This window comes from Salvelinus fontinalis, chromosome 2, assembly GCF_029448725.1.
Source record: "Salvelinus fontinalis isolate EN_2023a chromosome 2, ASM2944872v1, whole genome shotgun sequence".
Taxonomy (NCBI): domain Eukaryota; kingdom Metazoa; phylum Chordata; class Actinopteri; order Salmoniformes; family Salmonidae; genus Salvelinus; species Salvelinus fontinalis.
This window is the reverse complement of record NC_074666.1, coordinates 40,344,767-40,369,146: the sequence shown is the minus strand read 5'-3', so window position 1 is coordinate 40,369,146 and position 24,380 is coordinate 40,344,767. Positions and strand designations below refer to the sequence as shown.

The 24,380-nt window shown below is 41.9% G+C and overlaps 1 protein-coding gene across 6 annotated transcripts in view; it reads right to left on the bottom strand.

The window, feature by feature from the left end:
• The window catches only part of LOC129818692 (G protein-activated inward rectifier potassium channel 2-like), a 107,428-nt gene that overhangs the window by 2,840 nt on the left and 80,208 nt on the right, over positions 1-24,380 (bottom strand). For all 6 annotated transcript variants that reach the window (XM_055874842.1, XM_055874859.1, XM_055874850.1 and 3 more), the window contains one exon: positions 22,458-23,384. In XM_055874842.1, coding sequence (XP_055730817.1) covers positions 22,458-23,384 — 927 coding nt within the window. The remainder of the gene's footprint in view (positions 1-22,457; positions 23,385-24,380) is intronic.

Here is a 24,380-nt window from a genome sequence, read left to right as displayed (position 1 = left end):
TAGTTGTGGATATGACTCATTCAATGTCAGAGTCATTACAACATAATGACACAGGTCTACCAGCACTTTATGAGCAATAATGTTATATCATGTTATCATGTCATTGTTAGGTGTTAGCATCGGCGATCTCTGGCTAGGGCCGTATGTGTTGGGAGTGAGTAAGTTACTTAATGTCAATACAGTTAGACACTATAGCTGTGGAAAACTGAGCACTCATTACTATATACACCCCTATCCAGTCCACCCAACACTCAGGAAGGGTTGGTGTATTGAACATACTGTACAGAGACTATTAATAACTCTTAATTATGAACATAGCCACTAACCATTTTACCTTTCATGCAGCAGTACACTGTAATTGTACCTCAAGCACTTTGCCCAGATTTTATTGTCACATTAGAATGAATGGTGCTGCTAGGCTCTGTGTGTAGGGTAAGTGAAGCCGCACTCTAATATATTTCTCAAGGAAAACAGCTTTCTCACTACTTAATAATTTGTTGGGTCAAATATAATGACATGCTAATAATTACTCTAGAAAGTGTCTGAATTCCTTGCCTCATTTCAACAGAAAGCTACATTCTTAGAGAACAGAATTAGAGAAATTTCAAGTTGGATGTTACAAATATTTTTTCACGTGTTTTAGAAGGAGAACTGTTTTAGAAGGGGAACTTCTAAAACATTAGATGAAAGACTTTAAACAGTAATTCTTACACAAGAAGAAGAGCCTATAATCATTAACCTCTTTTTGCCTACAGCTGTGAGCTAAGTTTTTTTTCTGATCCGTCAGATTTCATAAGACATCCTAACAAGAAACCGTTAAACTAACACTAAATGACAAGCAATGTCCCTTTGACACGTGCAATGCTGCAGGGCATCAAAATGGCACAATTATTGAGATTGAAAAATATTTATAAAGTGGACGGAGGTCAACAAGGCAATGAACATGCGATTAAAAAATAATTGGTGTTTTGGAGCAAATCCATCAACAGGATATTGAGTAAAGCGAACAAACTGTATAAAGGACTATATCAAGAGTGGGTGTGTGTCTGTATCATGGTAGGGGAGGAAGGACTGGTACATCTCGTACTGCAGTTTCATTTGGCTGATGATGCTGAAAATGTGCAGCTCCAATGAGCAGCTGGTGCGCTGCAGAAACGATATGATGTACCTTCAGGGTTCTAGCAGCATGGATGCTGAAGAAAATCTGCTGCTATGAGGACTAACACATAGGTTTCTAAAACTACAACCCAGCCACAAAAAGTATGAATTTACAGAAAATGTAAAAGAAGTGATATAATTATCCTGCTTGGAAAGAAACCATTACAAAATGTTGTTTTCTTTCATGTCATACCCTAAAATCCAGTCCTCACAGTACAACACACGCATTTCATGGGCTAAAACACATCAATAATGTTTTAATTGAAGACATCCAAGGGCTGGAATTGGAAATACATACAGTTGAAGTCGGAAGTTTACATACACTTAGGTTGGAGTCATTAGAACTAGTTTTTCAACCACTCCACAAATTTCTTGTTAACAAACTATAGTTTTGGCAAGTCGGTTAGGACATCTACTTTGTGCATGACACAATACATTTTTCCAACAATTGTTTACAGACAGATTATTTCACTTATAACTCACTGTATCACAATTCCAGTGGGTCAGAAGTTTACATACACTAAGTTGACTGTGCCTTTAAACAACTTGGATAATTCCAGAAAATGATGTCATGGCTGTAGAAGCTTCCGATAGGCTAATTGACGTTGATCGTTTGAGTCAATTGGAGGTGTTCCTGTGGATGTATTTCAAGGCCTACCTTCAAGCTCAGTGCCTCTTTTCTTGACATCATGGGAAAATCTAAAGAAAGCAGCCAAGACCTCAGAAAAAAAAATGTAGACCTCCCCAAGTTTGGTTCATCCTTGGGATTTCCAAATGCCTGAAGGTACCACGTTCATCTGTACAAACAACAGTACCAAGCATAAACACCATGGGTGTTACGACATCCGCCGAACTCCGTCCCTCTCTTTGTTCGGGCGGTGTTCGGCGGTCGACGTCACCGGGCTTCTAGCCATCACTGATCCATTTTTCATTTTCCATTGGTTTTGTCTTGTCTTCCTTCAGACCTGGTTCCAATCCCATCAATTACATGTTGTGTATTTAACCCTCTTTTTCCCCTCATGTCCTTGTCGGACATTGTTTTGATTGTATGTGATGTGCTAGTTAGTGTTGGTGTGCGACGGGTTTTGTACCCACTTTGTTATTTTGTACATTTTGGTTGTTTTGGAGTTTTGCCAGCATTTATTAAACATCTCCGTTTATACCAAGTTCGTTCTCCTGTGCCTGACTTCCCTGCCACCAACACGCACCCCTTACAATGGGACCACACAGCCATCCTACCGCTCAGGAAGGAGACGTGTTCTGTCTCCAGAGATGAACGAACTTTGGTGCGAAAAGTTCAAATCAACCTTGTGAAGATGCTGGAGGAAACGGGTACAAAATTATCTATATCCACAGTAAAACGCGTCATATATCAACATAACCTGAAAGGCCGCTCGCCAAGGAAGAAGCCACTGCTCCAAAACCACCATAAAAAAGCCAGACTATGGTTTGCAACTGCACATGGGGACAAAGATTGTACTTTTTGGAGAAATGTCCTCTGCTCTGAATCAAAAATATAACTGTTTGGTCATAATGACCATCGTTATGTTTGGAGGAAAAAGGGGGATGCTTGCAAGCAGAAGAACACCATCCCAACCATGAAGCACGGGGGTGGCTGCATCATGTTGTGGGGGTGCTTTTCTGCAGGAGGGACTGGTGCACTTCACAAAAAAGATGGCATCATGAGGGAGGACAATTATGTTGATATATTGAAGAAACATCTCACGACATCAGTCAAGAAGTTAAAGCTTGGTTGCAAATGGGTCTTCCAAATGGACAATGACCCCAAACATACTTCCAAAGTTGGGGCAAAATGGCTTAAGGACAACAAATTGAAGGTATTGGAGTGGCCATCACAAAGCCCTGACCCTAGTCCTATAGATCATTTGTGGGCAGAACTGAAAAAGAGTGTGCAAGCAAGGAGACCTACAAACCTGACTCAGTTACACCAGCTCTGTCAGGAGGAATGGGCCAAAATTCACCCAACTTATTGTGTGAAGCTTGTGGAAGGCTACCTGAAACATTTGACCCAGGTTAAACAATTTAAAGGCAATGCTTCCAAATACTAATTGAGTGTATGTAAACTTCTGACCCACTGGGAATGTGATGAAAGAAATAAAAGCTGAAATAAATCATTCTCTACTATTATTCTGACATTTCACATTCTTAAAATAAAGTGGTGATCCTGACTGACCTAAGACAGGGAATTTTTACTATTAAATGTCAAGAATTGTGAAAAACAGAGTTTAAATGTATTTGGCTGAGGTGTATGTAAACTTACGACTTCAGCTGTATTGTCACGTTCCTGACCTTATTTCCTTTGTTTAGTCTTTATTTAGTTGGTCAGGATGTGAGCTGGGTGGGTATTATCTATGTTGTCTGTTTCTATGTGAGGTTTCTTGTTTGGCCTGATATGGTTCTCAATCAGAGGCAGGTGTTAGTCATTGTCTCTGATTGGGAACCATATTTAGGTAGCCTGTTTTTTGTTGGGTTTGGTGGGTGATTGTTCCTGTTCGTGTGTTCATCTGTTCTGTGTTCCCTAGTTCAGGACTGTAGCGTCTTCGGTTCTTTCTTTCAGTTTGTTGTTTTTGTTCGTCGTTTAAATATCCTATATCCTAATATCCATATGTATGTAAACTTCTGACTTCAACTGTATAAACTGGTTGGGAATGCCCAAATGGAGGACAGCAATATGTTTTCTATTCAGACCCAGCAATTACTCAGCTTCAGAAAGACCCCTCCTGATCGTGAAACTGTACCAATCACTGTGTTTTTAGTTCAGGCAGGGGAGTGGGCTACAGAGGATGTGAAGCCTTGAGATGGGAGCCTAAAACTGAGACATTAAAAGAGGGCTCACAGTGCAGGCCATAAGTACCAGTGCAGGCCATTGGTTTTCGTCCAGGCATAATGGGACCCATGTCGTCCAAAATGTTGACTCAAGTTCGCCAAAAAGCACCTGGATGATCATCAAGACTCTTGGAAAAATTTTCTATGGACAGAATATTCAAAAGTATAACTCATCGCATAAACAACTAGTTGGCCTGCTTCCGTATGGAAAGTGTTATTCCCAGAAACACGATGTACTGTGTGTGTGTGGGGGGGGAGACAAACCTGGAACATGAATGTCTGGCGGACACATAACCACACAGTTTGCTCATCCTGCTGTGGATATATGTGTTTGTGTTGCGTACTGTACACTAACAGCCCTCATATGACGGAACAGGTCAGCCGTGAAAATGGCCACAAGCTGTTCCGGATTCGCATCATGCCTTCCACAACCTTGCGATCCCTCCCCTTTCACCCAGAACATTCTCGTTTACGTTACTGCTGCTTCGGCCTATACAGGCCCTTGGGCTGAATGACAGGGCACCGCTCTGACTGTCCGTCTACAATTACTTCAGCCGAGCATGCTATACAGGCCACTGCCACAATAACACACAGTGCATGGTACACTAGAACAATTATTAAACTTTGAGTCTGGCCTCACAAAGTTCACATCTCACCTCTTTTTCCAAAGTATAGTACCTTTTAAATTATGGGGGGAGGGAGTGAAATGATGGTTTCAAATGTCACCTGTGGTACCACCTGTCCATGTTGGTAAATCTGGTCTTGTGTGTAGTCTACACAATATCAACTACTCACCTTCAACTTTCCCAAAACAATGACTTCCCTTGAATCTCCCATTTCTCTCAAACATTTTAGAAAAAGCTGTTGTGTAGCAACTCACTGCCTTCCTGAAGACATAAATTACGTATACGAAACGCTCCAGTCTGGTTTTAGACTCTGTCATAGTACTGAGACTACACTTGTGAATGTGGTGAATAACCTTATAATGGTGTCAGACCAAGGCTGTGTATCTGTCCTCGTGCTCCTAGACCTTAGTGCCGCTTTTGACACCATCGATCACCACATTCTTTTGGAGAGATTGGAAACCCTAATTGGCCTACACGGACAAGTTCTTGCCTGGTTTAGATCTTATCTTTCGGAAAGATATCAGTTTGTCTCTGTGGATGGTTTGTCCTCAAGGGTCCGTTTTAGGACCGCTATTGTTTTCACTATATATTTTACCTCTTGGTGATGTCATTAGGGAACTCAATGTCAACTTTCACTGCTATGCAGACGATACACAGCTGTACATTTTGGTTAAACATGGTAAAGCCCCAAAATTCGCTACCCTGGGAGCTTGTGTTTCAGACATAAGGAAGTGGATGGGGCATTTAAAAAAAAACTTTTAACCTGAGACAAAACAGAGATGCTAGTTCTAGGTTTCGAGAAACAAAGCGATCTGCTGTTTGATCTGACAATTCATCTTGATGGTTGTAATGTCTTCTTGAATAAAATTGTGAAGGACCTTTACGTTCCTCTGGACCCTGACCTCTCTTCTGACGAACATATCAAAAATATTTCAAGGGCAGCTTTTTTTCGTAACTGTCACACTGATCTGTTTCACCTGTCTTTGTGATTGTCTCCACCCCCTCCAGGTGTCTCCCATCTTCCCCATTATTCCCAGTGTATTTATACCTGTGTTCTCTGTCTGTTGCCAGTTCGTTTTGTTTTTCTTCAAACCCACCAGCGTATTCTCCTGTTTTCTCTAGTTCCTGCTATCTAGGTTTTGACCATTTTGCCTGCCCTGACCATGAGCCTGCCTGCCGTTCTGTACATTTCGGACTCTGCTCTGGATTACTGACCTCTGCCTGTCTCCCCTGTTTTTGTAATAAACTTTTGTTACTTCGAAACTGTCTGCTTCTGGGTCTTCTCCTGAGCCTTGACAGTAATATTGCAAAAATCATAACATTTTGTCCAAAAATGATGCAGAAAAGCTAATACTTCTAGATTAGACTACTGCAGTACTCTACACTCTGGCTACCCGGATAAAGCACTAAATAAACTTCAGTTAGTGCTAAGTACGGCTGCTAGAATCTTGACTAGAACCCCAAAATGTTATCATATTACTCCAGTGCTAGCCTCTACACTGGCTTCATGTTAAGGCTAGGGCTGATTTCAAGGTTTTACTGCTAACCGACAAAGCATTACATGGACTTGCTCCTACCTATCTCTATAATTTTGTCCTGCCTTACACACCTACACGTACCCTACGTTCACAAGATGTAAGCCTCCTTATTGTCCCTAGAATTCCTAAGCAAACAGCTGGAGGCAGAGTTTTCTCCTCTGGAGCTACATTTTTATGAAATGGTCTGCCTAATCATGTGAGAAACGCAGACTCGGTCTCAACTGAAGACTAATTTCTTCAGTAGATCCTATGATTGAGTACAATCTGGCCCAGGGGTGCGAAGGTGAATGGCAAGGCACTGGAGTGATGAACTGCCCTTGCTGTCTCTGCCTGGCCGGCTCCCCTCTCTCCACTGGGATTTTCTGCCTATGATCCTATTACGGGGGTTGAGTCACTGGCTTACAAATCAAATCAAACTAGTACAAGTTCTCTTCCATGCCGTCTCTAGGAGGGATGCGTCACATCGTGCCAGTCTTTTTTTCGCTATACTCAACTTGAGTGGGTTGAGTCACAGACATAACCTTCTTGTCCGATGTTGTGTCCCTCTCGCGCTCGTGCGGTGGAGGAGATCTTTGTGGGCTATAGTCAGCCTTGTCTCAGGGTAGTAAGTTGGTGGTCTGTTGATATCCCTCTAGTGTTGTCCGGGGGTATTGTCTGACAGTGCCACAGTGTCCCGACCCCCCCCCCCCCCCCGCCCCTGTCTCAGCCTATAGAATTTATGCTGCAATTGTCTATGTGCCAATTGTCTATGTGCTCAGTCTGTCCTATCTGGTAAAATTCCCCTGTCTTATCTGGTGTCCTGTGTGAACTTAAGTGTATTCTCTCTCTCTGTCTCTCTCTCTCTCTCTCTGTCTCTGTCTCTCTCTCTGTCTGTGTGTGTCTCTGTCTCTCTCTCTCTCTCTCTCTTTGTCTCTCTCTGTGTGTGTGTGTGCCTGATCCTAAGGACCATGCGTCAGGACTACCTGGCCTGATGACTCCTGGATGTCCCTGTTCCCAGTCCACCGGTTCGTGCTGCTGATCCAGTTTTCCTGTGGCTATGAAATCCAGACCTGTTCACCAGACGTGCTACCTTGTCGTGCTGCTGCTCCAGTTTCAACTGTTCTGCCTGCGGCTATGGAACTCTGGCCTGTTCACAGGATATGCTACATTGTCCCGGACCTGCTGTTTTCGACTCTCTCTATCTCTCTCTCTCTCTCTCTCTTTCTCTACCGCAACTGCTGTCTCGACCTCTGAATGCTCAGCTGAATGCTCAGCTAAAACCTAACTGACATTTACTCCTGAGGTGCTGACCTGTTGCACCCTCTACAACCACAGTGATTATTATTTTACCCTGCTGGTCATCTATGAACGTTTGAACATCTTGAAGAATGATCTGGTTTTAATGGCCATTTACTCTTATAATCTTTACCCGGCACAGTCAAAATAGGAATGTCCACCCCTCAGAGCCTGGATCCTCTCTAAGTTTCTTCTTAGCTTCCTGCTTTCCAGGGATTTTCTCCTAGCCATCGTGCTTCTACAGTACATCTGCATTTGTGCTGTTTGGGGTTTTAAGCTGGGTTTCTGTATGAGCACTTTGTGACATCTGCTGATGTAAAAAGAGCTTTAAATAAATGTGATTAATTGATTGCCTGACCCCTGTAGTTACCTCAACATGTAGAGCTTAGAAAAACTGATGCCCTGTGCGCTCATGTCTGGTGCGTGTCCCCATCTGTCGGGGCATTGGGGGACACATAGTAAATTGGTTGCACAAATATGGGGAGCACACTATTGAAAGTCAAGAATTACCAGGAGCAGAACAGAGCGAGGAAGATTAAGACGTTTGAGCAGCACTCCAATGACTATGAACAAAATGAGGTGTATCTGTGGAGAGGGAATCCACATCGGTCCCGTGTGGCTCAGTTGGTAGAGCATGGCGCTTGCAACGCCAGGGTTGTGGGTTCAATTCCCACGGGGGGACCAGGGTTCAATTCCCACGGGGGGACCAGGATGAATATGTATGAACTTTCCAATTTGTAAGTCGCTCTGGATAAGAGTGTCTGCTAAATGACTTAAAATGTAAATGTAATCGAGGACATGCAGTGATGTCAGAGACTACCCAAAACAGGTTACCCTACCTCCACACTTAAGTGCATCTTCTCTTCTCTTGATGCAGATTCGGATTACAGCTATGATTCCCATGGGAGTGGATCTTTTTTAGGACACAAGCGAGGGGGAAGAGAATACCCTCAATGGCCCGACAGGGGTCAGTAGCACCTCGGACATGGAAGAAGTGTCAGAGGAGCAAGGCTGCTATTGGACACGCAGTCAGAATGCCTGAGTGTGATTAACCTTTCTTCACGTCCCATCATCACTTCATGTGAGTTGGCCTTGAGTAAGGGTTTATCTTTCATCCCCACTGAATCATGACTTTGACACCACAATAAAGTTTCAGAAATGATTTCCAAATGTGGATGTGTCAAGTACGCGTGAGACGAGTGTGCAGACTATGGGTGACACAATAGAGAATGATATTTCCCCCAGAACGAATACCCCCTTTTGAGCCAAATCCGCCTTTTTTTCCATCCAGATACAGAAATCCCTCCCTAGAAACATGCAGATTGGTGGAAAAAGATGTCTCAGATTTTGAATATTAAAATGAGAATACAGAGTCTGCAATAATCTCCCTAAACAGAGACAAGCTTTGGATGTTTAAAAAATGATTCCACTATGATGGTACGTAATTGCTGACAAGGGCGAAGCGGTGGTGTTGTTAAACCGTGATGACTATGTGAATGAGATCCGGGGACATTTGAACAACACCACTTTCTATCAGAAATTGTCACGTGACCCCACACCACTGTTCAAAAATGAGATTCACTGCAAGCTGAAGTCTCTTGTGGAAAGTGGAGACATTATGCAAAAAGAATATGAGTTCATGAAAGTAGACTATCCAATCAGGAGCTTTATTCATGCCTTACCAAAATCCACAACCTACTGGATAAGCCACCAGGGAGACCTATTGTGACCTCCATTGGCTCATTGACTGAAAATATTTCTGCTTTTGTAGATTTCTTTCTAAAACATAGTGTGGTGTGACTCTCACCCTATTACGGGCAAGGCCATTAAGATTAAGGGCATAATGTTCCACAAAAAATGTGATGTACCTGATCAGGTGTATTTGTGATCTATGCTATGTAGGAAAAACAAAGCGAGCTCTGAAAACAAGGATAGCAGAACACAGGAGTAATATCAGGACTCTTGACCAGAGAAACCCTGTGGCTGCGCATTTCATGGAGGATCGTCACAACACTATCTCTTTGAGATACATTGGCATTGAACATGTTAAGACTCCTAGGAGGGGTAGAGATACTGTTAATTTATTATTGAGAAGAGAATTGTATTGGATTCACCATTTGTGTACCATGTCTCCTAGTGGTCTGAACCAAGAGTTTGATATCAGACCATTTCTTACATGAATATGTCACTTTGATTTGTCTTGCCTTCCAGGTAACCCACTTGATAATTTTGTAAATATATATTATTTTCTGGAACTACAACATGTACTATCTCATTGTTATTAAATTATTAGAGGTACACAAATTGTTTTTGCACCTACCATGCGTCATGTCCGCAATGGTGAGGTGAAATGTGTATACGTATTTTGGGATGTGAGCACTCAATTTGTTTGACCTGATGAAGATCCGTTTCGGCTCAGCATTGTCAATAAATCAGTGAATTGGGAGCTTAAACAGTGTGCGGGCCTTCTTGTTCTTTAATAGTATTCTTTATTAACCCAGCACCTATGTTTTTAAGGATGTGCGTATGACCACAAACTTTTCTATGCATGTTGAGTCTGCCAGAAAGTAGGTACGGCAGTCAGTCAACCCGCAAAAACCCTTCCGTCCCCCTCCATTTACAAATGCAGCCTGCCCCTTCGCAAACAGTCATTATCGAATTAGACAAAATGGCAGAATACTGTGTGCCCCCTTCTGCCCAAAGCCCTTCACACCTGAGGGTTTGGGTCAGGGTGAAAAGTGCATCACCTTTTTCTAAATGTTGAGCTAATTACAAGGGTCAGACAAAAGGCAGTAATTGCTTTGGGAAAGTAGTATTGGAGGGGAGTAGCTGTAGTTATTGTTTAGACTACATGCAAGATTAGTTTACCAACATGTACAGGTGGTACCACAGATGACCTTTTAAGCCATCAAACCACAGAATGCCAAGATGAGGACAAAGGGGCCAGCCCCCTACCCCAATTCAAATACATTATTTTACCTTTTGTTATTCTTTGACACCAATCATGACAACATTTCAAGAGAGAGATGACAACCAATATTCTCTACCTTAAGACACAGCCCGGAAAGCAGTACAGGCACTCACAAGGCACACACAGCCTGTATCTCCACCTGTATTGTCATTAGAGGGTTTATATATTCAGTGACAGATTTTGAGACAACCATGTACCACATAGCAACACCATATCAAAGTATTGGCCATATCAAAAACAATTAAAGTAGAACTTGTGCAGTACAATAAATCTTTGTCTGTAAGAACAAAGTCCTTGCCTAAAATAAAGCAACCACCCATGTGCTGAGTTGGTGGAACATAAAAATTTAAAAATGTAATAAAATGTATGCACTCTACTGCAAGTCGTTCTGGATAAGAGAGTCTGCTAAATGACTAAAATGTAAAATGTAAAATGTATATAATATCTAATAGCTATTGGCTGGTGTGGCCTGCTGTTTAGATAATACTGCTTAAAGGGAAACCCCACTCAAAAGCTGTCACGCCCTGATCTGTTTCACCTGCTCCTGTGATTTTTTTTCCTCTTCGTGTATTTACATTTTGACAGGGACAGCGCACAATAATCAATGTTTCAGTAAAAGTGCTGGTTTTAGCCAGCCGGCTAATTTTCAACCGCAGTCCCTGGGCAAGTTATTAACCTGTTGAGGCTGGAGGCGCTGTTGTCACAATTTATGCTAATCGTGTAATTTTTGAAACGGCTTCCCACAAAATTCTTGATCGTACAATATGCATATTATTATTATTATTGGATAGAAAACAGTCTATAGTTTCTATAGGAGTTGAAATTTTGTCTCTAAGTGGAACAGAACCCATTCTACAGCAATTTCCCTGACATGGAGTCAGATTTCAGAAATGTTGGCCCCTGATCTGGAGTCAGTTAAAAGGCCACTGTTATTGCTATGAGTATACGGACACTGCTTACGTCTTCCCCTGGATGCCTTTACGTGATGACGATTTGAATGGGGTCGATTGCGCGTTCACAGGCACTATAAATTAAAAAACCCTGTAGCTAGCAACTCTTTTCTTGGTGCGTCATGCGCGTGGAGGACACCGACCCGCACCTGTTCCAAGCATTAGTGTTGGGAGTAATCTTTCTCCGGTCATGTTAAGACTCGTTATAGGAGTTAAAAACATCATAAGGTAGTTAATTTAAAGCGTTTTATAGCAATTTATATCCGTTTAGTGCGATTTTGGGACATTTATTTCTGAAACGCTGTGAATCGCTGGGCACGCTTCCAGTTCATCCCGAACGCAGTTGGCATTTCCACATGGCAAGAGGACAGCTTTCCACCAAAAGACGATTAGACCCAAGAAAGGATCCTTTGCCCAAGATACTGATGGAAGAACAGCTCAAAGTAGGAAATTTTTATTATGATAAATCGTGTTTCTGTCGAAAAATGTTAGTGGCTTAGGACGCCATGTTTTTTGACGTAGCTTCGCTTGGCGCAAACTGTATTGAAAAGTAAGGATAATTTAAAAAATGTAAATCCGCGATTGTATTAAGAATTAAATTGTCTATCAATCGCTGTCCACCCTATATTTTTTAGTCACGTTTATGAGTATTTATGTATAAGAGTAGATCACTGTCTAATATGGCGCACCAACATTTTCTCACCAGCTGGGCTACTTTTGTCATTGTGTAACCATGATTTTGGTGGCTAAATATGCACATTTTCGAACAAACTGTATATGCATGTTGTAATGTGATGTTACAGGGGTGTCATCTGAAGAATTCTGAGAAGGTTAGTGAAAAAATCATATATTTTGGCGATGTTTACGTTATCGCTCACTTTGGCTAGAATTAATGCTGGGGTAATGTTTGCACATGTGCTATGCTAATATAACGATTTATTGTGTTTTCGCTGTAAGACACTTAGAAAATCTGAAATATCGTCTGTATTCACAGGATCTGTGTCTTTCGATTAGTGTATGCTGTGTATTTTTACGAAATGTTTGATGATTAGTAAGTAGGTAAACACGTTGCTCTATGTAGTTATTCTAGTCCATTTGTGACGCTGGGTGCAATTGTAACCTATGCCATCTACCTGAAATATGCACATTTTTCTAACAAAACCTATCCCATACCATAAATATGTTATCAGACTGTCATCTGATGAGTTTTTTTCTTGGTTAGGGGCTATAAATATCTTAGTTTAGCCGAATTAGTGATAGCTACTGTTGTTGGTGGACAAATAAAAGATGGTGGATTATGCTAATGTGTTTTTAGCTAATAGATTTACATCTTTACATATTGTGTCTTCCCTGTAAAACATTTTAAAAATCGGACATGTTGGCTGGATTCACAAGATCTGTGTCTTTCATTAGCTGTATTGGACTTTAATGTGTGAAAGTTAAATATTTAAAAAAAAAAATTTTTTTGAATTTCGCGGCTCTGCCTTTTCAGTGGGGGTGGGGGGGAGTGCCGCTAGCGGCACCCTCATCCTAGACAGGTTAAAAACATTGTTGATTGTCTCCACCCCCTCCAGGTGTCGCTTATTTTCCCCAGTGTATTTATCCCTGTGTTTCCTGTCTCTCTGTGCCAGTTTGTCTTGTATGTTAGTCAAGTCAACCAGTGCGTTTTTCCTGTTTCGCCTTTTGCTTTTCTCTTTTTGATACTCTTCCCGGTTTTGACCCCTGCCCGACTCTGGACTATTTTCCCGCCTGCCTGATCATCCTGCCTGCCCTGACCTTGATTCTGCCTGCCCTTCGGTACCTTTTGGACTCCGAACTGGTTTTGACCGTTTTACCTGTCCACGACCATTCTCTTGCTTTACCCTATTGGATTAATAAATATTGTAAGACTCCAACCATCTACCTCCTGTGTCTGCATCTGGGTCTCGCCTTGTATCATTAGTATTTTTTATTAGTACCGGCAGTCAAGTTTTTAAAATATTGTCAAGTATGCCTGCAGTCAAGATTTTAAGATATTGGACTCAAAAAGCTAAGTGTCTCCGGCCACGTCATCATGATTATGCAAAATGCAGAGAGATCATTCAAGTTTCATCCTCTCTCTCTCTCTGTCCGTCTTACGTGGGCACACTTCAGTTGCCATGGCAACCTCACAAACCACTGAAAATGATTGTATGGTTGCTTAGAGAGAGCAATAGAAGCAGGAGGAGCGAGGACTGACTTCTCCTTATGTTCCAACAACAAGATGGGGAATGAGCCATGTCTGCAGCTCTGTGTTCATGTCTAACTGGAATATTCACTGTACTGTAGACACATATACTGTAGAATAGGATAAAGAGAGCACTGCTCTAAAGTATTACCTGTATAATCATTTGGTGTGTGCTTATATTTGTCCTATTTCAAACAAGTGTGTATTATACACATTTCAGAATTGGAAATGTTATTTTTGCATATTCAAACTCTCCCTGGGCCACCCTCAGCAATTAGTGTTAAGTGCTTTGCTGAAAGGCACATGAACAGATTTTTAACTCGGGGATTCAAACTAGCAACCTTTCAGTTACTAGCCCAATGCTCTAACCGCTAGGCTACATGCTGCCAGTAATGTGCAGTCAAGGTATGCAGGGTAAGTGAAAATAAATGAAAAAGGAACTGTAATGAAAAAAATATATACACTTTATCAACAATTTTGCCTTGTTTTTTCTGCATGATAAAATTGATTTCGGAACTAGTACAAATTAGCGGTGATCTGGTACAAAATGCACATGGAGGCCAGGGGAAAGGCAGCCTCGCCATGTGCCTTTCTTCCGCCCTTCAAACTCCAAACTTGCGCATGCATGTTTCTACCTTATACTGCCTGCTAGTGGACACATAAAAAAGTAGCCTGAGAGCTTCACTGCCTTTCATGTGAACATTTAGCAACCCATTTAGAGACTGGGTTGGTCTATGATGGAATTTTCAATGAATCTGACGCGCTCTTCCGTGTTCTGCAGAACTAAGTGATGGATATGGGTTTCTGCCTTACCCATATCAGCGACACAATGAAATCACTAGAATGGCAGCGGCAAGATTTTGAGAGTTTCTATGAGCGATTTGAGCAGAAATGCAATGAACTGGGCCTGGCAGAAAGCAAAACTCGTAGTAAGCAGCCGATCAGAGTAAATAGAGGGCGACTCTACTTCAACATACTGGACAATATCAATGTTCAGCTGAGAACCAGGTTTGAGGACTTTGGTGAACTTAATTTCCTTGGCTTAGTGGACTGAATTTTTTAAAAACAATGTCACAAAAGTTTGCCACAGCAAACGAGAGCCTGTAAAAATATGCCAAGTACTTAGATTTCGTTTGAGTTAAGGCTGATCTTGTCAGATTGTACAGTCATTTTTTTTGGACAAATTGCACAGCTCCTCAGCTTTTTGTTCCAGTATGACCTGACACAGACTGTCTCCAAGGCAACAAAGTTACTGCAGCTGGTCCTCACTATACCAGCCACAACAGCATCCGTTGAGAGGTCATTTTCTGAGACACTTTTAAAACTGAGGGCCAACAGGGAGCATTTTTACAGTTCCGCCACTGATGTCTTTACCCAGAAAGATAGCCGGTTGGACTTCGTTTACAAGTAAGTGCAAGTGTATATTTACAGTAGCGCTGTCTACTATTATTACATGTCTAATGCATAAGTGTATTGTACACTCACTGGCCAGTTTATTAGGTATAACACCCATTCGAGAAAATTGATCACTCTTACAGAAAGTGACTCAAGTGGCGGTGGCTTGCTATATAAAGCAGGCAGACAGGCATCGAGGCATTCAGTTACTGTTCAAATGAATGTTAGAATGGTAAAACGAGTAACATAAGCGACTTTGAGCGTGGTATGATCGTCGGTGGCAGGCCTGCCAGTATCTCAGAAAAGGCCGCCCTCCTGGGCTTTTTACACTTGACAGTGTCTAGGGTTTACCGAGAATGGAGCAAGAAACAAACAAGATCCGGTCAGTGGCAGTCCTGTACTCCTATCAACTAAAAACAAGAAGAAGCGGCTCCAGTGGGCATGCGATAACCAACACTGGACAATTGAGGAGTGAAAAAACATCACCTGGAACATGACAGCGAGTTTAGTTTGTTTGAGTTGCCCGCACAGCCCCAAGACCTCAACCCAAAAGAGCATATTTGGAATGAGATGGAACGGGCTGTTTGCAACATGAATGTACCACCATCCAATCTTCAGCAACTGCGTGATGCCATCACGTCAGCATGAACCCACAGCCCTGTAGAACATCTTAGACAACTTGTAGAATGCCCTGAGGAATTCAGGCTGTTCTGGAAGCAAAGGGGGGTCAGACTTGGTACTAAATGGGTGTACCATTTAAACTGGCCGGTGAGTGTATATCTCAATCAATAGAAAGTGCCTACCGGTCTGTTGTGTTGGTACCTGAGGTATAGTAAACCTGAGATATTAACCACTGGTATTGATTTGAGTGTTGAGAAAAGGGCATAATGCAGCAAACCAGAAGCCTGCTTCTATATTGTATCTCTACACTCTTTATTTCCACATCATCAGTCCATCCACTTACCGAAGAATAATGTGAATGTTTGACTGAAACAGTTGACTGTTTGACCGAATGACCGCTGAGACATTGAAGCCACACAATCCCATTCTAACTTTCTGTAACGTATTTACTATGGGTACAACAAAATCTAACCAGAAACATCAACCAACCTATCAGAATAACCAGTCTGCTATTCCCATAACTCAGTGCTTGTGGCCATACATGTGCTTCCCATGTTTTCTGAGAAGGAGAGTAATGACAGAATAATGTTCACGGCTACATCAACATGACGTAAAAGCTATCAGGCCTCCGCTCTTCTGAGGAGCAATAGCCAATTGATTTTGTAGCTTCCATTGTATTGTTCACTGCTATAATCCATCATTATGTTATGAATGAACATATATTATGCAGCCAATGTTGCTTGCTGTGGTAATCTCTCAGAGAAACATAGACTGTAACAGATGTATGTTCATTGAACTGACTCGAAAATAGTTTAACCACCACTTCATCATGTATACAGCGTGACCACTGGCTTCTGTCAGATTAAGCACTTGATGTCTGCCAGGCGTACCATCTGACTACACTGGCTGTGCTGCAGCTACAAATCTTGTCACTGAAAACCACAAACCTTAAAATATTTATATCTGACTGGTTTATTCTGATACCAAATCTGACTTCATTTGAACTATACATCTTTCTCTTTACTTTATTGGTATGCTAGATATACGGTATGCTAGGTACAGTATCAAAAATAAGAGTGAAAAATCAGCTGGGATGTCTTATGGCCTGCCGACTGCCACTCCAAAGTCAGCCAGCCAGTATAGCCATCCTCTCTTAGACATTTTAAACAGTTCAGAAACAATGAACTGCAGTATATTGGGAGCTAGATGATACACCAGACCCAATCGGTCAACTCCTTAACACCGTGGGTCCTCAAATAAGAGGGTAAACTTATTTATTAACAGCTGATAAAGACCATTGGAAGATTAGAATGTTCAAGCAATTCCTGCTGCTTCCATTTCTAAATGATCCCTCTCATCATTTTCTGCGAAACCTTTTGTTGTAAACGCCAGCAGACTTGAAAGAAGGAAAAGGTTTATTGTGAAAAGGTTTTATTTTTTAAGAAAGAAGATAATGCACATTTTACAACCCTCATAATTACATTGGTATTTTATTGCCGTTTTATCATCAAAGTGCTAATTTGATTTAAACCAACCGTGGCTATATCATATTAAAAATTACAATTGTAAAAGAACAAAGCAAAAGGCACAGAGGTTTCCCCTTTCAAAATGCAGGTTGACATTTATTGGCATTCTTATACAAGAGGTAAAAGCTGAGCGATTTCCTCTAGACACTAGATGGGACAGCTGCAAAGTCAACATTGGCTATATAGTATACAGTGCCCTGCAAAAGTATTCATCCCCCTTGGCGTTTATCCTATTTTGTTGCATTACAACCTGTAATTTAATTGTATTTTTACTTGGATTTCATGTAATGGACATACACAAAATAGCCAAAATTGGTTAAGTGAAATAAAAAAAATAAAAAAAATTCTACAAAATTAAAAAATGAAAAGTGGTGTATTCACCACTTTTTTTTATTCATGTATTCACCGGCTTTGCTCTAAAGTCCCTAAATAAGATCTAGTTCAACAAATTACAGAAGTCACATAATTAGTTAAATAAAGTCCACCTGTGCGCAATCTAAGTGTCACATGATCTGTCACATGATCTCAGTATATATACACCTATTCTGAAAGGCCCCAGAGTCTGCAACACCACTAAGCAAGGGGCACCACCAAGCAAGCGGCACCATGAAGACCAAGGAGCTCTCCAAACAGGTCAGGGACAAAGTTGTGGAGAAGTACAGATCAGGATTGGTTTATAAAAAAAATATCCAAAACTTTGAACATCCCACGGAGCGCCATAAAATCCATTATACATTCTTTTTAAGAATATGGCAACACAACAAACCTGCCAAGAGAGGGCCACCCACCAAAACTCAAGGACAAGGAAAGGAGGGCATTACTCAGAGAGTCAACGAAGAGACCAAAGATAACCTTGAAGGAGCTGCAAAGCTCCACAGCGGAGATTGGAGTATCTGTCCATAGGACCACTTTAAGCCATACACTCCACAGAGCTGGGCTTTACGGAAGAGTGGCCAGAGAAAAGCCATTGCTTAAAGAAAAACATAAGCAAACACGTTTGGTGTTCGCCAAAAGACATGTGGGAGACACCCCAAACATATGGAAGAAGGTCATCTGGTCAGATGAGACTAAAATGTTGCTTTTTGGCCATCAAGGAAAACGCTATGCCAGGTGCAAACACAACACCTCTCATCACACCGAGAACACATTGGCAGGGACTGGGAAACTGGTCAGAATTGAAGGAATGATGGTGCTAAATACAGGGAAATTCTTGAGGGAAACCTGTTTCAGTCTTCCAGAGATTTGAGACTGGAATGGAGGTTCACCTTCCAGCAGGACAATGACCCTAAGCATACTGCTAAAGCAACACTCGAGTGGTTTAACGGGAAACATTTAAATGTCTTGGAATGGCCTAGTCAAAGCCCAGACCTCAATCCAATTGAGAATCTGTGGTATGACTTAAAGATTGCTGTACACCAGCAGAACCCATCCAACTTCAACTTGAAGGAGCTGGAGCAGTTTTGCCTTGAATAATGGTCTAAATGTGCCAAGCTTATAGAGACATACCCCAAGAGACTTGCAGCCGTAATTGCTGCAAGAGGTGGCTATACAAAGTATTGACTTTGGGGGGAGGGGTTGAATAGTTATGCACGTTCAAGTTCTGTTTTTTGTCTTATTTCTTGTTTGTTTCACAATAAATACTATTTTGCATCTTCAAAGTGGTAGGCATGTTGTATAAATCAAATGATACAATCTGCTCATATCGGCCACAAAGACAAGAAAGGAGGAAATTGGAAGACGGAGGTAAGGAATTGATTTGTTTGGCCTGCGCTCCAGAAACAAGCCAGAGAGCTACAGGATGAGTCAAGAAACTGGGGACAGATAACGCTCAGAGCAGTTTCATAGCAGGATCATTTCTAGTTGACTCTTTGACCCAACCTTTAAATGGGTCTGTTTTGAGTGGATGCATTCAAGCTCCCATTATCAAATGCCCTTTTTCTTAGGATTTTCCTTCTGTTCTACAATAAAACAACAGTATCAGCCCAGAAACTGCAGTGCAATGATTTCCCGCATTACAGCAAGCCCAGACAAACTCTCACTGCACCCTGTGCAATTTAAAATAGAAAGTTGCAGTCAGACCTTCCCTGGAACACAATGCAAAAATCGAATGTGATTTACAGACAAACAAGCACACTTCCTGCTTTGCATAATAATGTGCAACAAACAGACCTTACTCTTAGCTCAATTGTCTTACTCTTCAGCTCAAATTACACAAGCGCAGTCACACGCCATACAATACGACACCCTACACCCTGCAATGCTTAGGTACCTTTAGAACTGCTTTTCAGGGATGCCATCTACAGAAATATTGTTGCAGAAAAAATCTTGAATGCAAATGTCCTTAGTGTGTTAGCATTTTGTTGGCAAAAATGTTAAACAAGGCCCTGTGTTTTGAATTTGTGTGCACAGCCTCTGACAAGCTGCCAAATTAAATCGTGTCTATCCCTCTTCAGGGCTTCCCTGTTACAGTAGCAGTGGAAGGCCCTCTGTGCCTGATAGAGAGTGACTCACTCACATTAATGTTACCTCACTAACTCAACATGAGAATTCACAGGCCGAAGCACACGTGGAGACCTGCTTCTCACCCCATCAAGTTACTTAGCTGCTTTTCTGTTGCCTCTGAAAAGATAAAGTCACTCAGCCTTAGCAAATCCCCGCTGCAGCTCCTTTGAAACAGTGTTTAAATTTAAGCGTGTTTGTGTTTACTCTGTTTATTCTGACAACCATGTCTTGCTTCCAAGGTTTTGTTTTGTGAGAGTCAAGGAGACTCAAGGTAAACATTACCTTCAAAGAAAATAATTAGAATTTCCACCAACAACAGGATAAAATTGTCTTCTAGCAAGATGCACAATACATCTGGTATCTGGACTGGAAATAATTAGCCTGGAATTCTGGAAAGGCATTGTACTTTATTTCAGTAACACACGGACATGCACTGAGATCAAGCCAAATCAAATGCTGCAAAGCTAGACCAACCAACAAATAGCAATTTGAGGCAAGAAAAACATATTCACCTCACAATGGATACAAGTCTTGTGTGTATGTTTGTGTTAAATAGTTTGTGTGTGTAATAAGTGTATGTTTTTTCATATAAATGCCAAAGGAAAGACATCTGTGCTATCTGTAACCTGTAACACCTGGCTGGCTGCACTGTGCCTCTTAGTTTTATTCCACACTGAACACTCTTTACTGCTTGTGGAATCAGGCAAAAGTGTCTGCAGACAGTGCTTACAATGGTCCATGTGGTTACACAACCAGGGATGCACCAGCCTTTTCCTATTGGTAATAACGTCTGATCTTTTTTGCATCTCCCGCACAATAAGCTTATTGTGCAGTTGATAACCTAACAAAAGGCTGTGGGGCAACCCCATGGTGCACATACAGGGCCGGATTAATGCAGGGCTTTACTGGGGCTGAAGACCCTGGGGTCAGGCCCGTGGGGGGCCCAAGAGGCAGCAAAAAAATTAAGAAATAAAACATATAGACAGTATATATTATACAGTATATACAGTATATTTTGGATATGTAGTATATATATATATATATATATATATATTATTTTTTTATGCAACCACAAACCACAGGAGGATTCAGGAGCCCACTCTCAATGAGTATATACAGCTTGCTGCTGCCTGCTGCCGTTCTGGTAGATGGGTGGAGAGGAGGTAGGGGGCCCACGTGGGTAACCGGGGGGCACTGCCTTGATTGTGTAACTGATTAATAAATATGAAATAAATAAACTGCATAATAAATGTGACTGGTCAATTGTGTGAGCCAGGGGCTGGGCCCAGGGGGCCCCTAAAAAAAGTATATATTTTTAATCATTTTTTATCCAACTATAGGAGCTCGCTCTCAATGTTCAAAATACACCAGATAGCATAATTTAGCCACAGAGGATCAATAGTTTCTCAAAAATAACTGTGGATAAAACTTTATCACAAGCGGCGCATACCTGCCAGAATAAAGGAAACACCAACATAAAGTGTCTTAAAAGGGTGTTGTGCCACAATGAGCTGCCAGAACAGCAAGTGTACCTAAACCATGCCAGGAAAATGCACCTCACACACCATAACATAAACTTTGTAGCCCTCATTTACTCAAGTGTTTCCTTTATTTTGCCTACAGTCGGGAAGGCGTGCAATTTGGGCAGCATTCGTGACAAATATACAGCTTGTTGCATTGTGGGCATAGACATAGAAGGGTTTTGGGGCCACCTACCCTGGTGTTAAAGTCATGGGTACACTAGCAATGGCTGCCAGTCCTGACATGAATGGGAACTGCCATCTATGGATTATATTTCTATGGTTGGTTGCAACTGTCTGTTTATCCTTTTCAAATTTCAAAATACCATCGCTGGAAAAACATAGTTTGGAAAGCAAAGGCCTACCGTTGAAAAGAGAAGAGTAATCTGTCTGTAGAACTAATATAATTTATTTTTCTCAACAACTCCCAATTTTTTGCAAACAGCAGCACTGTTTTTCAAAGTAGCTCATCTTGAGATAGGCTATTGCCAAGAGGAGCGCATCGGCCATTACCATGAGCAGTAGCCTATGGTTTCTGCTGTGTGTTGCTTCAATGGCCTGGGCTATTGTTTGTTAGAACTCAAGACCAGATTGATCTCAGTTTGTCAGAGTAGTCACTAATTTTGGTCATTTGTGTGGTATTAAAAAAGATTCAGCTAATGTCTTCTGTCATATAAATGACATGGAATTGCATGAAATGCGTTTTTTAAAAGGCACATTTTTGGGGGGGAGACCCTGCTAACAAATGTTCCACATGTGTAGAAATCCTAAAAATGCTTCTGCTCAACTGTAGCCTATGCCACATCACAAATGTTATTATGGCTTTATTATAAAAGTTGTTCTTCTTCAACAGTGAATTTACTATATAAAAAAGGCCCCAGGCCTATGATTTCATAATCTGGCCCTATGCACATGGAAAGAATCTAGACTTGTTTGTCTGTTTTCCCTCATGCCTTTCAATGACTCCCTCTCAAACCTCAGTGGAAAACAAGGTAAGAAGAAAAGGAGAGGAGACAAGCACACATGAATTCATTATTATGATAAGAGATGAAACATCCTTGTTCACTTCTGCATAATCCATTAACTACTAATGCAAATCAGTGGTAACATATGACTGGACGATGTGCATGGTCTTTGCTACTGTATAAAATTACTATAATTATTGTCATAGCTAATACAACACCCACACACATAAATTAAATATGTATTATCAAACTGCAGAAAAGTTTCAGTTTAACTAGGTGAAATCTGCTCATAAGGAAACAAAGTGAAGGAAAAATTGATTAATTAAACCTGTAATTTATATGTTTGACGCTGCTTACCTGTAGCCTCCACCATGCCCTCCAGAATGACCACGATCTCCAGGTCCTCTCTGTCAAGGTGGGCTTGGGAGATCTCCCAGAAGGGGCTGTTCTGATTGATCTCATGACAGATGATGAGTGGGGACACCAGGAAGAGCCTGTCGTCCCCTGTGTCATAACCCACATTCATGTCTGTCTGGTTGAGGGGTATGAACTCCCCTTCCTTGGTCTGCTTGGACTTGATCAGCTTGGCCCTGATGGAGGCCTCCACGATGTGTGAGTTCCGAAGGTCCCCCACCCTGAACATCAGGCACAGCCGGCCATCCCTCACGGAGATGACAGCGTTGGTAGAGAACACCAACGTCTCTGCCCGCTTCTTGGGCTGCGAGATCTTAACAAACATGCAGCCCACCATGAAGGCATTAACTATGGACCCCAGCACCGACTGAATCAACAGCAGAAGGATCCCCTCTGGGCATTGGTCTGTTATAACCCTATAGCCATACCCTATGGTGGTCTCCGTCTCTATGGAGAAGAGAAAGGCTGAGACAAACCCATTGAGGTTATTGACACAGGGAGTCCACTGGTTGTCCCCTATGTGTTCCAGGTCGCCACGAACATAGGCGATGAGCCACCACGCGAAGCCGAATAAGAGCCACGTCACTGTGTACACCAAGACGAAGATGAAGAGGTTGAACCTCCACTTGAGGTCCACCAGTGTGGTGAAGATATCCGTTAGGTACCGATAGGTCTCTTGGACGTTGCCATGGTGGACATTACACTTGCCGTCCTTACGGACGTACCGCTGAATCTTCCTCTTTGTCCGCACCTGGTCCACCAGCTGCTTGGGAAGGTCCTCACAGGCTTGCTTGGGGAGCTTGGGCTTTCGGATGGTGATTGGCGGACTCTCCACATCCTGCTCCATTGGGGCTTTAGAAGGAGGTAAGCCTACAGGGAGAGAGAGAAGACAACAAAACAAAAAGGGCAGGTAAGATTGCTGTTCAACTAATGAACTGCACAACCCCACTGGGCACAAACTGGTTGAATCAATGTTGTTTCAATGTATTTTGTCAACCTATTGTGACATGGAATCTATGTGAAAAAGAATCCTGTGGTTGAAATTTTAACCACAGGATATATATTTTTAATTTTTTTATTTCACCTTTATTTAACCAGGTAGGCTAGTTGAGAACAAGTTCTCATTTGCAACTGCGACCTGGCCAAGATAAAACAAAGCAATTCGACACATACAACAACACAGAGTTACACATGGAATAAACAAAACATACAGTTAATAAGTCTATATACAGCATGTGCTAATGAGGTAAAATAAGGGAGTTAAGGCAATAAATAGGCCATGGTGACAAAGTAATTACAATATAGCAATTAAACACTGGAATGGTAGGATGTACAGAAGATGAATGTGCAAGTAGAGATACTGGGGAGCAAAGGAGCAAGATAAATAAATACAGTATGGGGATGAGGTAGATAGATGGGCTGTTTACAGATGGGCTATGTACATGTGCAGTGATCTGTGAGCTGCTCTGACAGCTGGTGCTTAAAGCTAGTGAGGGAGATATGAGTCTCCAGCTTCAGTAATTTTTGCAGTTCGTTCCAGTCATTGGCAGCAGAGAACTGGAAGGAAACGTGACCAAAGGAGGAATTGGCTTTGGGGGTGACCAGTGAGATATATCTGCTGGAGCGCGTGCTACGAGTGGGTGCTGCTATGGTGACCAGTGAGCTGAGATAAGGCGGGGCTTTACCTAGTAGAGACTTGTAGATGACCTGGAGCCAGTGGGTTTGGCGACGAGGGCCAACCAACTAGAGCGTACAGGTCGCAGTGGTGGGTAGTGTATGGGGCTTTGGTGACAAAACAGATGGCACTGTGATAGACTGCATCCAATTTGTTGAGTAGAGTGTTGGAGGCCATTTAATAGATGACAT